The following is a 19,043-nucleotide window of genomic DNA, read 5'->3' on the forward strand; positions in this document are numbered from 1 at the left end:
GAAGAAGGAGTATTTGTACAAATTTGTCCTAGCATATGGGACGAGGAATGTGCCTTTATCTTTGTGTCTTTCAGAGTATTTTATTAAATTTTGTTTTTGTATTTTAAGATTATGGTTCAGTGTTTTATGTATTATTGCTACTTTACTTTTGAGCCTTCTGTCCTGAAGGCTTTCTAAATTTAGTGATTTTACTAAAGGTGTTACTCTAGTCAAATGTGAATATTCGTTTGTTATGAATCGCACTGCTCTATTTTGTGTCTGTTCTAGTTTCTTAATGTTTTCTTGAGTTGAGGGGTCCCAAACAGAGGATGCATATTCTATTATTGGCCTAACCAAGGTTAAATAACATTTTAGTTTTATGTTTTTATTTGATTTATAGAAATTTCTTTTAATAAATCCTAATGCTTTGTTTGATTTTTTTGTAGTTTCATCAATATGTGGATTCCATGACAGTTTTTCATTTATTATAACACCTAGGTATTTTGCGTTTTTAGTCTGTGTTACTGGTTTGCCATGAATAAGATAAGTGGAATTAATTTGTTTTAGTTTTTTTGTTACTCTTAACAACTGACATTTTTCTGGGTGGAAAGACATGCTCCAATTTGATTCCCATTTCTGTAATTCATCTAATTCTCTTTGTAAAATATCTGTGTCTTGTGTTATTTTTATTGTTCTATATATTATGCAATCGTCTGCAAATAATCTGACTTTTGTTCCTGAAGTAATGCAATTTGGTAAATCATTTATGTAAATTAAAAATAGTAGTGGACCCAAGACTGTTCCTTGAGGTACACCTGAGTTTACTGTTATCGGTGTTGATTTAGAGCCATTTATTATTACAGTTTGTTCTCTCCCTATCAGAAAGTCTTTAATCCACTGATGCAGTGGACCATTAATGCCGAAATATTTTAATTTTTTAAGCAAACTATGGTGGTGAACTTTGTCAAAAGCCTTAGAAAAATCTAGTAAGATAGCATCTATTTGTTCACTATTATCTAAACCTTTTGAAAAATCATCAATTAGTCCTATTAGTTGTGTTTCACATGATCTATATTTCCTAAAGCCATGTTGGTATGGTGTGAGGACATTATGTTTGTCTAAGTGGTTTATGATGTTGCTACATATTATGTGTTCTAGGATTTTACATGTGATGCTGGTAAGTGATACTGGTCTGTAGTTTCCTGGGTCAGATTTTTCTCCTTTTTTAAATAGGGGGGTGACATTAGCTTCTTTCCAGTCCTTTGGTACTCTGCCCTGGTTAAGTGAAGCCTGAAAGAGTATTTTGAACACTGGGGCTAGTTCATTACTTAGTTCTTTGAGTAATCTAGCTGGAATACCATCAGGTCCAGAAGCTTTATTTGGTTTGGTGTTGGCTAATAGTTTTGAATTCCATTTTCTTGTACTACTATATCTTCTATGTTGTCTACTTGGTTCAAATTCAATAATATGTCTTTGTCTTCTGGGGCTGAGAATGCTGATGCAAAGTATTTGTTTAGAATGTTTGCTTTAGTTTCATTATCATTATGTATTATGTTATGTTCATCTTTTAATGGCGCTACGCCTGTTGTTTCCATTTTCTTAGACTTAATGTATGACCATAGGTTTTTGTTGTTGTCTTTAGATATTACATTGTTTATGTATTCACTCTGCAGCTGTCTGCTTACTTTTTGGGTTAAGTGTTTAATTTTTATATACTTTTTGTAAACTCTTTCTGCATTAGTTTCTTTAAATTTTCTATATAGGTTTTCCTTCTGTTTACAAAGCTTCTTTAGTCTATTATTAAACCAGCATTTATTTATTTTGTTTGATGTGTATTTAGTTGGTATTTGATTTTCTATAATGCTTTTAAGATGGTTTTTAATGAAATTCCAGAGGTCATCGACTGGTTGGTTAATGTCTTTTTCTAATAAGAATGTTTGTTGAAAGTTTAATGCAGCTTGGTGTAGTTGTGTTAGGTTACATTTATTCCAGAGTAAGATTTTTCTTTTGGGTTTTGTATTGGCTACTGCTTTTATCTGACTGTGTATTTTTATGATCTCATGGTCTGATAGACCAGGGATAATATCATAATCAACTACTAATCCAGGTCTGTTGGTTAAGAAGAGATCTAATGTGTTGTTTAATCTAGTTGGCTTTTTAATGATTTGATCTAAACTTAGGTTGTGTAAAGTTTCTATGAAAAGCTCATTTATGTCCTTAAGGTTTTGGTGTTTATCTATGGTTAGTGTTTTCCAATTTATATCAGGTAGGTTGAAATCACCCATAATCCAAAAAACTGCATTTTTATTTGTCTCTTTAAGTGTCGTAATCTGATTACATAGTTCCTGCATGTATTCTAAACTAGAATTTGGTGGTCTGTAAATGCTGCCTATTATTAGGGATGTTTAGGTGGTATTAATTTTACAAAATGTTGATTCTATATTTTTTGAGTTAGGTAAGGTAATTTCTTCTGCTATAAAAGTGTTTTTTATTGCTAAAAGAACTCCCCCATGATTATCAGCCCTATCTTTTCTAAAAATTTCATAATTACTATTGAAAATTTCTGCATTATAAATTTCAGAATGTAGCCAAGTTTCTGTGCCTGCAATTATGTCTGGTTTCTCACATTCTAATAAAATTTCTAAGTCTGCTGTTTTGTTCCTAATGCTTTGAAAATTTATTACTAAGGTTTTAAGGTATTTTGGTGTTACTTCTTTAGTAGGTTTGTTTAGTGAGGCTGTTGTATTAATTTTAGTAGATTTAGGTTTAACAGGAGTGGATCTGGCTAGTGGTTGGTGAGTTTGGTTTGGGATGGTGTTTAGGATGTTGTATGGGTTAGAAGTGTCTGCATCAAAGGAATCAAACAGTCCTGATGTAAACTGAGGTAACCCACACGGTACACAGTGCCATGATGCATCTTTGTTGCCTAAGGCATAATACACAGGTGTATTCATATGGAGACATGATGCATGGTACCATTCATCGCAGGTGTCACATTGAATGGCTTTCTGTTTCATGGTGCATACTTTTTTGCAGATGTTGCATCTATCTTTAGATCTAGGCCCTGGATTTGACTCTACATCTCCTGCCATTAATATTAACAGTGATAGGTATTTATTTCTGCTGTGTCTGATTGAGAACTTCCATTTGTGATGGGTAATCTTCTTTAGTGTTATGGATGTGTATGTTAGGTTATTTTTTAAGTTGCTTTGATCTAAGGTGTGATGATTGATTATGACTGTTGTTTCTTTTTTAAGTTTAGTGTTGACTAAGGTAGATCTGGTTCTGTGTTCAGCTAGTATGTATTTAGTAATTATTAGGATAAATAGCCAGAGCAATTTCATGATGACTGTTGTTGATTTTAGTTTTTAAAGGGGTCTAGTCTAAATCTAGTTTAAGGTTTACAATGCCTAATTTATGTCTAAATCTAAATTGAAAGCTAATTTACAATGACAATTAAATCAAATGAAATGGTTTATTAAATTCAAAATATAGACCTAGACGACCTAGATCTAATTCTAGATCAATATATTTACGTGTATAATTAACTATATAGAATATTACTATTAGTTATTATTAGTAGTATTAGTAGATGATGGCCACATGACACCCTTGTTTACCGAAGGCCACAAAAACAGATGCATTTTTACATAAAATGCCCTATAGACCACAAGGTCTGAAAGGGGAACTTTTTTTTTTACTTAAATTGATTTAATTATTGGTTACTTTATTCCAATTGATATTTGTATTGTCATGGACCATGAGATAATTTTAATAAATTTTACTAACCTGTTTATTAAATAGAGTAAAGAATAGAATAATAAAATTATATAAAACAAATAAATACCATGTTTTGTTTAATAAATGATTACCTATGTCCTAGTTCATGTGCAATTGTTATTATATCAGGTCCTCTGTGATCTTCTATTACTGTACAGCTAGTCCCATCTGTTCGGCACATTGTTCCCACGAAAGCGCCACCTAAAGGAAGATGAACATAGCTGTCACATTTGCAGACTTATTCGAACTTTGGAGGTAGGGCGAGAGGTATCTAGGAGAAGGTTTCAAAATAAGTTAGCAACAAACAAAAAATATAAATTGTTTTAAAAAACGCTAAAGCTTTTAATTAAGCTTAGTTGTATCAATTAAACTGGATACGTCATGATATAACATTAGTAATATATGCAGATTGACATTATAATATCAGTCACTTGACTGGACCGTTCAGAAAATGATGGTACATCTAGACTAAAAAGCAGAAAATAAGGCGTATGCAAGGGTGTATGTATGTATGCATGTATTTATGTATATAGGTCCCTAATAGACATCTAAACCATTTAACGAATCATGATTAAACTTGGCATAAATGTTCCTTGGGTATTAACTGGAACCTTAATGTATGTATAGTAGCCCTAAACAAACTTAAGACCCTCAAGAAAAAAGTTGCCCAACTCTTTGAAAGTATTACTATTTCATGGATCTAGAGCAGGGGTGGGCAAATTACGACCCGCGGGCCACATGCGGCCCTCCGGAGTGTTTAATGCGGCCCGCCGACACCTACAGCAATGAGGTGTGCCCACAGTATATACATATTAAAATGCAAATATATTAAAAATATATCTTTATAAATTATTGAAACTGTCTCATTATAAAAAGTTTCAAATAAACGAAGATTATGCTTATTGACTATAATCAATACACTCAATTCAAGACAAAATCTCTGATCAGTATTTATTCAATGCTATAAAGAACTGTGTTCAGTGTTGGGTAGGCTTGGAACAAGATGGCAAGTGTAACAACTGATGGAGCTCTATCTATGACTGAGAAAAGACATATTTTGTGATTTTGTTGTAGGTGCTATTGCAATGGATTGTTTGCACATGAATTGTAAATGCAAGTTAAATCTTTTCAAACAAGGCTTTCCTATTTCTACAAGCAAGAAAAAGAAAACAGGTTTTGTCATTTTCCTTTTCTGAATGATGAAACTATTTCTTGTGAAAAGATTAAAAGTACAACACTTATTTAGATTCCTTAATTGTGCAATTTATAAAAGCAAATTTTAAGACGTCAGGAACCAGTTTTCAATACCAACAGCTCACTAGAAGCTGATTCAGCTCCAGAGGACATAACTCCAAGCAAAGAGAAGTTCCAGTCAGTACTTCCACGGGAGTCTTATGGGTGCCAGAAGCTGTATTTCCACACTTAAAAACTTTGATGCTGTTCTTGATCTACAATTATTGTTTGTTTTGTTTGTTTGTTTGTTTTGTACTTGATACAGTATTTTAACTGATTGCTTAGAACAGGGGTTCTCAACCTGTAGGTCGCGACCCCCTTGGGGGTCGATTGACGAATTGCCAGGGGTCGCCAAAGACCATTGAAAAATGTATTGTTATTGTCTGTTCTTCTATTGCTGTGTGTGTGTGCGGCGGGGGGGGGGTCGCGGCTAAGTGGGGCATTGTAAAAAGGGGTCACCGAGCATAAAAGGATGAGAACCGCTGGCTTAGAATAATATTTGTTACATTAGAAAATTATAATCTCATTGATATACGGTTATGGGAAAAAATATAATAATAAAAATTATAGATATTTTTATTATTTTCTAAGGTTGCAAGAAAATATAAACAGTTCACAAAGTCATCATTACCAATCAAGATGAGAACCTGATTTCCGATAGTAGGCCTAAATAAATATATTAAGACTAAGACTAAGACTAAGACTGCTTTATTGATCCTTACGGAAATTTGTTGTGATTACAAGGACTCGTTTCTCATATAAAGACAACACAACAGAAAAATACACATAAATACAACAGACAACATAAAGAGTTCATTCAGCGACTACACACAGGTATCTTGGTGCATTTCATGTTCCCTGATCAATGAGTGGCGGTGATAGAGTCTGACCGAGTGAGGTACGAACGAGTTTTTGTACCGCTCCGTTCTTGTTTTGATTGACAGCAGTCGCCCACTTCGCGACGACCTGGCGTAGTTCTGATGGAGCGGGTGGCCGTTGTCTTCCAAGATTTTTTCGATTTTTCTTAGGCACGTTTGTTCAAAAAGTTCCTTTAAATGTGGTAATGTTGTGAGTGTAATTTTTGATGCTTTTTTAATGATGTTTTCTAGACGTTGCAACAGTTTAGATGAGGCGTTGCCTTGCCAACAACTTATTCCGTATGTTAGCAGATTTTGTACAGTAGCGCCGTAAAATGTCTCAAGGATCTTCTTATTTAATTTAAAACTGTTGAGTTTGTATAGAAAAAAGAGTCGCTGGGCTGTTTTCTTTGTCAGAGTTCCAAGGTGGTCTTCCCATGAAAGCTTGTTGTTGATGATAATGCCTAGATATTTATATGCCTTTACTTGTTCTATAGATGTAGTGTTTATTTGCAGTTCACGTATAGTTTGTTTTTTCTTTCTAAAATCTATTATAAGTTCTTTAGTTTTTGTTACATTCAGTTCTAGAAAGTTGTCGGTGCACCAGTTTGTAAACTCTTCTATCGAGCTTCGATACTGAGTTTCGTCTCCTGAAATAAGACCGACTATGGCAGTATCATCAGCGAATTTAATGAGTTTAACTGAGTCATAGATGCTTCTTATGTCATTAGTGTAAAGAGTGTATAGCACAGGAGAAAGTACACAACCTTGTGGAGCACCCGTACATAGTACTCGAGTTGACGATTTGGTGTTGTTGACTTTAACATACTGGGGCCGTTGGGTTAAAAAGTTTAGAAACCATGCTTGCAAGTAAGGGCTTACATTTAAGTTACTCAGTTTGTTTATCATTAGATGTGGCTGTATGGTATTGAAAGCCGAGGAGAAATCTACGAAGAGGACTCGTGCATATGTTTTGGGTATATCGAGATGCTTATAAAGCTGGTCCAAAAGCAATAGAATGGCATCCTCAGTTCCTCTAGCTGCTTTGTATGCAAATTGGTGAGGGTCTAGGCTGTTATTGACTTTTGCTACAAGTTGTTTAAGAATATATTTTTCAAAACATTTCATAACAATAGGTGTTAGTGCTACTGGGCGGAAATCATTTAAGCAATCTATTTTTGGTTTCTTAGGCACTGGTATGATTTCTGAAGTTTTCCAGATGTTTGGAATTACGCAATTATTAGACAAAACATGATTGAGTTTCAGTGACATTAGAATCATACAATTTGTTTTTAGGCCTTTGTGTTATATCATAGCACATTATGTTTACCTCTAAGATACAGTTATTTATTATGTATAGTTATTTTTATTATGTATTCACTCATATATATCTAATTATAACAAGGAAATTGATTCTATAAGTTTTTCAAAGTAACATATGCCAAATGATGTTTGTAGCCCAATGAAAAGAATTTGAACAAATAGGAATTTATGATAATTAGATAACTGATAAGCATTTGAATATACAGTGGATGTTCAGTGTGTTTGGTTCAACTGTTCAACTGCACTTCAGTTATTAAAACATTTGTTTATGGACATAATCTTTGAATATCTCAATACCTTATTATTATTTGTTGTTAAAAAAATATACCTAGATAGTACTGGGTAGTGCCACGAGTCGAGTCTGTGACCTATTTCGACCAGTTTCTAGAAGCTCGAGGTCAAGCCAGTGCTGTCCAGCGTAATCAAGTTAATTTTCGGTATCTAATCAAAGAAAGAGTTTAAGGGAAAAAAATAGCACACGTCAGCTTCTAGAAGGTCAAAGTTACTAAAATAATTAGGGGAGAAGTTTCCATGATTCTGGAATGTACGATTAAGAAAGGTATAAATTAAGGGAAAGTCAGTTAGACGCAGTCCTCGCTTAGTCCTCGTTTAGTAATGGTTTGATAGAGTTATAAGTTTTGTGATATTAGCGAGTCCATTAATTAGAGTTTTTTTTAGTTGAAGTGATATTTGTTAAAGTTACAAGAGTTGAAGCATTATAAGTGAAGTTTTTTTGTATCTTTATAATTTGTATTGAGAAGTTATTTGTCTAAGAAAGTTGGAGAAGTATTATTAAAGAAGATTCAGAGAAAATACAGAGATGTTTCTTTCTTCATTTCATTTGAATTAAGAAGTTTGATAACATAATCCCCGGAAAGTGTGTTCGTCACAGGTAGTACCAGATAATGTTTTACATTTCATGCTTTTCTTTTACTATATTGTTATAATTTTATAGTCAATAAAACGTTAAAACATATAATATTTAGTGTTGAAATGCTTAATCTTGTTTTTTTCAATGTTAGAACTAATCTGTTATAACTTATAGATTGTAACAAAAATAATTAGTTTTCCTCACGGTGCCATTTCCTGCTAGAGTCAGTGCACATCTCACAGAATCATTACCATATACAATTTTTCAAAAATTTTTGCAATGTCTTAGTTTGACCCATACTCATTAATATTGAAGAGAAAAAATATATTTCATTCGCTTTACTTGTAACATTATTATTTTCTTAAATTTTGTTTCTTCTAATAATTATTATAGCTTTTACATAGTGCTAGTTCCATGCTTATAGCATGCTCAGAGCGCTTTGGTCCAATCTCATTTGCGGACCACTGGGGAGAGGGGGTATCTGGGAGAAGGTTTTTTCCGTGCTGCCTTTAGGCAGCTCAGTAAACACAACTCTGCCCGAGTCGGGAGTCGAACCTCAAACCCCCCTTTATAGGTAACCAAGTTAAGCCAACTTGAAGCTCGACCACCCTTCCCACAAGCTATTCTATTAGAATACACTATATCAGTGACACGCATATTAAGACCCTTGGGTCTTGAAGCGTACTTAGCTTCTCGACCACGCTTTCCACAAGCTATTCTAATACACTATATCAGTGACACGCATATTTAGACAAACTTTTTGCCAGACAGACAGACAGAATGAGTTGATAAAAAAGAATTTTGTTTGAGACTGAGCTCACAGAACATCCACGACTGGAAGCCAACGTTTTAGCAACTAAAATAGTTCGTACTTATCGTATAAAAATAAATAACTAAATAATTATTTCGTTTTTTTTTTTGTTTCTTTTATGTGCTGGCATAGACAATGAGTTAACTTGATTGAGAAATGGGAAGAGAAAAAATAACGGGTACAAGACTCCACAAAGTCAGACAATTAGACAGCGTTAATATAAGTGTAACAATAAATATAACTTATTTTGAGATTTTAAAGAGTAGTACTTAAAGTACTTACCTACAAATGTGTAAATTTTTGTACCAGCACTGTTGTATTTATAGAGGTCAAGGCTGCAACATACAAATGGATAAGCTTTTATTCTTCATTCATCTGAAAACGACTCTATTGTTCTTGTTGTTTAATAGCCATAGACCAGCAAGAAAGACAAAGTTTGGATAGTGACGAAGGAATCACATGAAGTGATAAAACATTGAATCATTTTAGTTTAAATTACATACAAACTATATATTGAGAGATATTGTAATTTCTGGATTCATTATCATTAACATTAACTGAAGTCTTCGCCCCCGAGATGTTCATTGTAAAAGTTCTATAGTAGTTTTGGTTTTGATGAGGTGTTCATTGTAAAAGTTCTATAGTAGTTTTGGTTTTGATGAGGTGTTCATTGTAAAAGTTCTAAAGTAGTTTTGGTAGTGATGAGACGTTCATTGCTGTACAATTGTTCAAGGTTTTTAGATATTTACAAATACATATAAAGTATATTCTTTTGTCAATATTTTAAATCCGCCCTCTGTCTTAACATTGGTCTCTACCAAGCGATTTCACTTTTTAAGTTGCGACGGCTGTGCGGTAAAGCGCTGGACTTCCGAACCAGTTGTTCCGGGTTCGAATCCTGGGAATATTAATTTCGTATCTTTGGGCGCCTCTGATTCCATTACTTTTGACTCCCAAATTCTCTCCCCTTTTAAATAAATGCTAGGAAAGTTCTTACCCAGTAAACAACATCACGTGATCGTAAATGCCGACGATTGGATGGCCAGCACCAGCAAAAAAAGTTTTGAGAGCATCAAGAGCATGTCTGTTGTCCAATTTACCATCTGAAGCGTACTTGTCAATAAAACTTGCAGCAGTGGGTTTCTGGGGAAGAATAAGGAAGAATTCCGCACATATAACAATATCTCTCAATATTGTAGAAGTCATTTCCTTTATTCAATATCAAGCAAAATATTTAATTATCATTGTTTGGTCTCCTTCAGTGAAGAAGCTACTGTGGATAATGTTATAGAAATGAGATGAATGCCTGGTGTGAGCTAAGTTCAGAGAGATGTCGCCCAGACAGCAGCTCCCTACTCTTCATGCAGATGATGTATCCAAATCAAAAGAACGTGCTGATATAATTTCAACTTGATCCGTGAAAGGGGAAGAAATAGATTGTACAATTATTTTAGTTGACAAAACCCTACATATTTGTGAATACTGAATGATTAATTTCCCTTACCGGCGTTAAACAAAATTATGAATTACCAGTAATAAATTAATTTTTGTTTAAATTAATTCACGTCTAGTGCAAGTTTAAACTTGATCTGAGAATGTGTTTGGGAGAAATAACTGAAACAAATGTTTTGCCAGACAGACAGACAGACAGAGGGAGTTGACCTTTGTAAAAAAAAAAAAGAAACAAAAAAAAAAACAACATAAAACATACTTTAAAAAAAAACAATGCTTATATAACGTGAAACTGTATCAATTAGTTTTTATTTGTTATCAGACTAAATCGTGATACATCTAGTCAAACGCTAATAATTCTGTGAAATTTAAAAGATTTTTACCAAATTTTTGGCTTAGCCCATTATCATGCCTTTAGCTTTCACAATGAGCTATGATCCTATCACTTGTCTGGACCAGTTAGAGAAAGGAAGGGGGAGAGAATAGTGTATTCGGGTTACTTTTTTTTTGTGTTAGCACAAAAAAAAAAAACAACATGCTCACCCAGAGCTAAAGAATAATGAAGGGGAATAATTCTACTTATACCACCATATATGTCAAGTACGATGTCTTTTTTTTTTTGTTCAAGATAACAAGCAAAATAACTAATTACCAATAGTTAATTAAATAATTATTTCACTTTTTTTGCTGATTCTAGTGTTCTCAGGTAGAATAAATAATTGAACAAAATTTCTGCTTGATATGAAATATGGTGTGAGAAAATAATGTGTACAAACTTCTTACCAGACAGACAGATTGAGTTAAAATAAGCTTTATAAAAAATAAATTTTAACAGGCATTTTCCTATCCTTTTTATGTATCAATATTAAAAAACACAATTTTTACAATTTTATTGCTAAGTTGAGTAAGTTTTTCATACTAACTACTAAATTTACAAAAAAAACCCAAAAATGTTAACTTTTTTTTTAAATAAAAAAAATCTATTTACTATGCAAATAAGTTAGACATAGTTTAAAACAACAATTAATAAGTAGATTTTCATGTTATCGCGTCAACGGCAACATTGAACAGTAAACCAAAGAATTAATTTTTTTTAAGGAAAAATTTTTTTTGAGGCTTTGAATAAGAAATAGACCCTTTACAAAAAAAATAAATTAAATCAATTATATACTCATTATAAGGCATCAGTTAGGCCAGGCTCACATCTAACTTTACATTCACTCTCAACTATTCTTTGGTCTGCTGGATCTTTTGGGCACCAAACAGGTTTTGCCAAATTTCTTTCTCCATTCTTCTCAGTCATTTGCCTTTGATAGAAATTCATTATTATATTATTTTTGAAAATATTGAAACCTGCCTTTTTACCTGCCTAGGTGGAATTTAATACCGATATTCTTCTGAAAATACCGATATTCTTCTGAAAATATTGAATCCTGCCTTTTTTTCTTACCTGGGTGGTCCACTTCGGGGACCGATCTTGAGTTTGTGTTTCCACACAAACTGTCTTTAAAATCTTGTTAAAATTAATTATTTCAGCTTGCTCATTGTTCGGGTTTCAGATAAATAACGTGTTCAAAATGTTTACCATACAGACACTTTCACAGACTAACAAACAAAGTGAATGGATATATGCTTTGTAAAAATATGATATGTATTGAAAAGATTTATTATTGTCTAGAATGTAGATTTAATAAAAATTTTATTTACATGACTAATTATTAGCAGCAAGCTGATACTAAATGGCCTATACATCTATAAAATATTGTATATTTAGAACTGCATCTGAAAAGATTTAGCTACTATATTATCAAAACTATCATAGGTGGTTGAGTGGTAAAGCACTTGGCTTCCGAAACGGGGATCCCGGGTTTGAATCCTGCTGAAGACTGTGATTTCATATTTCGTGATCTTTGGGCGCCTCATAAAAATTAATAAACAAATGTCATTTTGTTCAAATTTACCTTCTTACGCTTCTTTATACGTGTTTTTCTTAGAGAGGGGGGGCCGCTGGCGGATTTTTTAAAAGAAAAAATACGACCGCTTTGGTTTAAGACAGCTGGTTTAAACCAACTCACTAAGGTTTTTTTTTGTGTGTAAAAATATGTTGGTCTGTATACATTAAGAGATTTTATCTAGTAATTATTTTAGATTGAATACCTGTAGGACGAATACTTTACACAGACGAATATGAATCGTGTAAAATACATGGAGGATGCCTTTATAAAGCATGTCAACCTAAAAGAAAAAACAACAACAATAGAATGAGTCAGTAAACATATAGTTTCCTGTAAAGAAGGAACGATAGGTATATTAAATAATACAAAACAGCTATTAACTTAAGACTTATCTTAATTAAGAAATATTGTTTTTGAATCCAATACAGACTAAAATAAAGTTTGACTACACTTTGGGCAAGGTATATTACTGTCAAGAAAATGTCATTTGTGATTGTTCTTCTATTAGTTTTGCGTTTGCGCTAGGACGCAAGTGGACTAGTTTTTTAGCGCCCCCCGAAAGGAGAAAAGACGCTGTAAGTTGTGTGGAATGTCTGTCCGTCCGTCTGTCCTTCCGTCCAGTTTGGATCTCGTAAGCTAGAAAAGATAGGGAAAACCCGACATCATAATATTTTAGACCATTCAAAATTCTAATGCAATGGCTACTTTTTTCTTTTCTGAGAGCGAAAAATCTAATTTTTAAAATCACTTATGCAAGCAGTTTTTTTCATAAAATTACACCACTTTTACTAATTTTCACTATTAATAGTAACAAACACTAGTGTCACTTTAGTAGAAGAGATGATAATTCACCATATTTTTAACACATTTATGCAAATGGTTTTAGATTATTTGTCAAAACAATTTTTTTTTTCAAATGTATTATTTAGTTATGTAAGTTCTGTCATAAAAAATACTAAATGTTTACTTTTTTAAAGAGAAAAAGTCTATTCAGTATGCATATAAGTTGGACATAATTTAAAACAACAATTAATAAGTAATTTTTCATATTATCGCGTAAATGGCAAGCGCATTATCCATCCATAGAACATTTTACTAAAGGATTTTTTAAAATGTATTTATTTTTTATTTATTTTTTTACGGATATGTTGTTTTTTCTTTAGGATTTGAATAAGAGATTGAACTTTACAAAGCAATTAGATCAATTAGATATTCATTATAAGACATTAGGCCAGGTTCACATCTGACTTCACATTCTTTTTTACCTATCCTATGGTCAGCTGCATCATCATCATCAGACAATGATCTCAAGGTCCAGACAGACCCAATAACTGCTGAGGAGGTTACCATGGCCATTGCAGTGCTGAAGAATAACAAAGCACCAGGACTAGACATGATATCAGCAGAAATGCTAAAATATGGGGGACAGTGCATTGTTAACATAATGACTGATCTCTTAAATCTCTGTTGGCGAACTTCAAAAGTCCCACAGGACTGGCAAAAGGGAGGGATTGTAAAGCTTCCAAAAAAGGGCAACTTGGCAGACTGCAACAACTGGAGGGGCATTACTCTCCTCTCTGTTCCAGGCAAAGTTTTCAGCACTGTTTTGTTGAGACGGCTTCAACAGTCTGTAGATGAAAGGCTCAGAGAAGAACAAGCAGGTTTCCGAAGAGGCAGATCATGTACAGAGCAGACTTTCGTTTTACGAAATATCATAGAACAAAGTCTTGAGTACAAACAACGGCTAACGATCAGTTTCGTGGATTTCAAAAAAGCGTTTGATAGTGTCCACCGAGAATCACTATGGAAAATAGTTAGAGAATACGGTATCCCAGAAAAATTCGTCCAGATCCTACGACAACTTTACAGTCAGTCTAGATATTGCATTAAAACAGAAGAGGGAACAACATAGTTTTTTTACAATCGAGACAGGTGTGAGACAGGGGTGCATCTTATCTCCCTTCCTTTTCCTCCTAGCCATCGACTACATAATGAGGAGAGCAATGAATCAGACTGTCTTTGGTATTTCATGGCATGAACAACTCCGATTGATGGACTTGGACTTTGATGATGATGTTGCACTACTCGGGGCTACAAATAAATGCATTCAAGAAATGACGGAGAGCCTAGACAGAGATACACCCAAAATTGGCCTCCGCATAAACTTGGATAAGACTAAAATTATGCGAGTGGGATATAAGGCAAAATGTGTCCCCGTCAGACTTGGCGAGTCAAAGCTTGAAGAGCTGGACAAGTTCACGTACCTTGGCAGCATCATAACAAATGATGGAGATGCTTACCATGATGTAGCATGCCGAATAGGAAAGGCAGGGAGCATTTTCCAAAGGCTGCAGCCTATTTGGACTAGCCAAGCCATTGGACTCGAGACAAAAATACACCTTCTCAACACAATCGTCATTCCAACTGCTACATATGCATGTGAGACGTGGAAGTCATCTGTCAAAATTGAGAAAAGACTAAATGTGGCTCAACATAGATGGCTGAGACGGATTTTGGGAGTCAGTTACACAGACCGGATCTCAAACAAGGAAATCCTATGCCGAACTGGGAGTCGAACACTTAGTGAGGTTGTGACTGAGCGTCGCATGAGGTTTGCGGGACATGTTCTACGTCAAAATGAATTACGCACACCAAGAGTTGCGATAACATGGAAGCCAAAACGAGGAAAGCGCAAACAGGGACGTCCTCGTATTACCTGGCCACACACCTTCATCGAGGACCTCAGAACAGTGGACACCTGGTGGGAGGAGGCTTCAGACATTGCCAGTGACAGATCATTATGGAGACAGCTTGCCGCCCAATGCGCCGAACGGCGCGGGAGGACCTAAGTCTAAGTCTAAGTTGGTCTGCTGCACCAAGACCTGTCAACCTTTTTACATTCTTCTCTGTCATTTGTCTTTGATAGAATTTCATTTTGATGTTCTTTCTGAAAATATTAAAACCTGCCTTTTTACCTGCCTGAGTGGACCACTTCCACACAAACTGTCTTTGTAACCTTGCTTTTTGTATATTTTGCATGTTATTATTACTCTTGAGTTTCAGTAATTTGAGAACTCACCCCGCTAAACACCATAGCATAGTACTCTTGAATATTCCGCATCGCAGTGTGGTAGTCTTTTTTAGCTTGTTGTAGAAACCATTCGTAGCGTGTTCTGTCAATCAACGCCACCACATCTACGTAGTAGTCACGCACTGCGTTTCGGCGTCGTCTGCTCGGTGGGTCTGACCATGGTGTTGACTGATTGATGCCATTCCATCGAACTGTCTTTTCTACTTCTGGCGCTGTGACAGGCATTATATACATTACAATTCAGACATTACATCCATTACACTTTAGACATTACATCTATTACTTTTTAGACACCACATTTATTACATGTATTTGTTACATATATTTTATTTTTCAAACATTTTGTACAAGACAAAGTATTTTAGAAATATGTTGCTGATTCCTATACATTGAAAGTAATCCACATTTACAAAACTTTCGTTGTGTCCGGATTACAGAGTAGAGGAAGTATACGTAAGCTAAGATTTTTAATAAACCATATTTTTTGCGTGCTATGTTTTGCACAATCCCTGAGATTGTAATTTGTACTAATATTTACTTGGCAAAATGAGTGTCAATCCATCTGAAAATGTCTCCCTATTTCCTTTCAATTACTTCGTTTTTCTTTAGGTTCCATTTTACAACCATCTCTTTTTTTTTTCTCTTATTTGTACTTCCTTTCTGAAATTCGTAGAGTCGATGCTCAGTTGCCACTACGTCCACCCAGCTCTAATGGGTGCATTAGATTTGTTCGAGAATACTACAGATGGTCGAGCATTGTGCTGGCCACATGACACCCTCGTTAACCGTGGGCCACAAAAATACGACATTTGCGTCATCTGCCCTATAGATCATCTCAAGGTCTGAATTTGAAAGTTTACTCCTTTAAAAACAAATACCACGGAGATTACCTTATCTTGTACTAATCACCAATATATCTAATTTACAATTTATATATAAATCCTCAATTGTGATGAAAAAATGTTTGTACTTCTTAGAGTAGATGTCGCCAAATATTATATCACAAGCAATCAAGCGAATTATACACAACATGAAATGGGTAAACATTAAAAATAGATTAAGTCTTTTCTAAATAGATTCACCTTTAACCTATAAATCTATATATAGAAATGCATTGACTTTGAATCCAAAGCTTTAAGAAAGTGTACCAAACATTTCTTGCAGACCAAGTTAAAGCTTGTATAATTTGTCCTAATGATGCCTTTACCCGACAGGAATTATTATTTTTCTTTTTTCTGCGCCTGTCTTTTGGGCTTGTCATGGGGCAACCATTGTGTTTGTCCCTTCTTTTCTCCGGAACACATTTTGAGCATTTAGCGGAACACTAATTTTTTTTAGAGAGATTATTTCACGTGATGGCCTAGTAGTAAATTAGTCCAGTTGTTGGTGAATATCCAGAACACTAGGGTAACAGATTGGAAAACACTGCTTTATGCAATTAAGGACAATATTGCACTTGGGATGATCTTGTTTAAATAAATAGCGATTGTTTAATTTCAAACAAACATCAAAACATGTGAAGTCACGTGACGTACGTGGTATTTGTGTGTCAAACAGATCAAAACTTGTCCTTCTAAGCAACTCTAACTTATAAACATAGTGGTCAAAAGTTGTCCTAGAGCGAGGTGTAGTAGATTCAGTCCTTATAGGACTAGAGAATGTCTCGAGGGACATATTTCTCCAAGGCTTTTTATGCGTTTTGGTATCAGAGTCAAACAGGTATTCGGAGTTGTCCATTTGGAATACAGCTTTCTGAAACAATTAGAGTTTTAAAGCCTTTAATAATGCAAGAAATAAATATCAATAACAAACTTTTACTTATAAAATTAATATACAGACTCATTTATTTTTAGTGCTTTCTCATTCATTTCTATTGTGAACACCTTGGGGGGAAGGGATTTGGTTGCTAGTCTTCTGCCCTGTCTCTAAGATTATTAATGTCAATAATGGTGTTACCATACCAAGTGCATCTCGAGGTCTTTATTAACCCATGTTTAACATTAGGAAGAAAAGAATTAAATATATCATTTTAAATGGCTCCTAATACTTTATATAAAATAGTTCTCATCAATGTTTTTAGAAAACTGTAAAAAAAAAAAGTAATAATTGTTAAAAAGACTACGATGAATTTTTTTTCTCTGCAACAAAACTCGACGCTTGTAGCGCCAGAGAATGAATTCTCATTCGTTTCAAAGATAATAATAATAGGAATGATAGTAATTGTAATAATCTGGACAACTTACTAAGTGAAATTTAAAGTTTCTGTTCGACAACGTCTCTGGTGACCTTTTAATACAAAACACGGCCTTGTGGTTAGTATCATGGTAGTAGCCTATATCCTTGTAATGACAAGAGATTTTATTGAGTAGTAATAAATAAGTTGAGCTTATCTAAAGATAGGACGCACTAATTACATATCATACATAGAAAAGTTTTCTTTAATAGTAAAATAAATAGAAATGTATATCACTTTTCGCCGTTTAGCGCATGGAGTCTAAGTTCTTCCTAGAGATAGATCAGATTTTTCATAGGCGATTTCCACACTCATTTCGTAGCTAGTGTCCTACAGTTGTAGAACGTCTCAGAAGTTTTGACGCCTCGTTTGTTGGACGGCCCTGTATTTGCTTTCCATATTTCGACTTTTATGCAACAACTTGCTTGTTAAACAAGTTTCTTCTTGGATAAGGATATAATCTATACATCTTATTCTATTTTCCTTAACCAATTTACTAATAGGGCAGGTGCCCGTGTGGGAAAGGATTTCTCTATTGGTGACATGAACCCAGCAATTTACTCCTAGAATCCTACTTGGCCATTGTTGCACAGCGACCTTAGCCGCTCAAGTGTAGGTGGTTGTTGTAGATATAATTGCGTTGACGGGATTGATGTAGGTCTTCAATCACATTTAAAGACGATGCCTGCTTTGCCTATTCGACATGCCATATCTTAATAAGGCTTCCTAAAAAAAGTTTGTTTTTTTTTTAAACATATTTAAGCTCTGTATGGCCAATCTTGATAGCAGTATGTATCCGATAGGCATAACTTTGGTTTTATGGAACTTTATCTAATGGCCGATTCTGGGCGCATGTCTATCGAGTCACTCCGTCATGCCTTGTATATAAAGTTCCCCTTTCAGACCTTGCGATCTAGAGGGCAGATGGTGCAATGGTCTTCTGTTTCTCGGTTAACGAGGGTTTTATGTAGTAAGCACAACGACCAACCGTCTTTACTTTTCCACGACTATTGTAAGGTACCGATTAAAGCAATGTAGACTCAGAGGCTGATCTCGAAATTGAAAATCCCAGTCATCACCAGGATTTAAACCCTTGACCACCAGTATAGAAGTCAAGCGATTTATCGCTCATCCACCTCATTCCTTTCCTTGTATATATGTACATGTAATGACGTGTGTTGCTTTATTATTTTCATGTCCAGGTACGTTAGTTTGTTTAGCTTGCCCCATGAGATACCGAAGACAAAGTTATGATTTAAAACAACAGGAAGAAACTAAGACTACTTGTGCGCTTTTACAAAAGATGCTTGCGTTCCATCATAGAAATACGGTGGCAAGATCGCACTAGAAACAGCGATGTCCTTTCGGACGCCTGGTATGGACAGTATTGTTATGACTTTGCCATGCGCCCCGCCATCCAATATAGTGCAGAAAGAAGGTGCGCACTATTAGTGACCA

The 19,043-nt window shown here is 34.5% G+C and overlaps 1 protein-coding gene across 3 annotated transcripts in view; it reads right to left on the reverse strand.

Moving 5' to 3' along the window:
• LOC106080032 (uncharacterized) overlaps window positions 1-19,043 on the reverse strand; it is a 58,304-nt gene that overhangs the window by 30,778 nt on the left and 8,483 nt on the right. For all 3 annotated transcript variants that reach the window (XM_056033883.1, XM_056033881.1, XM_056033882.1), the window contains exons 4-10: window positions 17,596-17,691; window positions 16,888-17,104; window positions 15,341-15,564; window positions 12,464-12,541; window positions 9,852-9,997; window positions 9,137-9,189; window positions 3,852-3,960 (exon numbers count right to left, since the gene is read on the reverse strand). In XM_056033883.1, the coding sequence (XP_055889858.1) occupies window positions 3,852-3,960; window positions 9,137-9,189; window positions 9,852-9,997; window positions 12,464-12,541; window positions 15,341-15,564; window positions 16,888-17,104; window positions 17,596-17,691 (923 nt within the window). The remainder of the gene's footprint in view (window positions 1-3,851; window positions 3,961-9,136; window positions 9,190-9,851; window positions 9,998-12,463; window positions 12,542-15,340; window positions 15,565-16,887; window positions 17,105-17,595; window positions 17,692-19,043) is intronic.

This window comes from Biomphalaria glabrata, chromosome 6 (assembly GCF_947242115.1).
Source record: "Biomphalaria glabrata chromosome 6, xgBioGlab47.1, whole genome shotgun sequence".
Taxonomy (NCBI): Eukaryota; Metazoa; Mollusca; class Gastropoda; family Planorbidae; genus Biomphalaria; species Biomphalaria glabrata.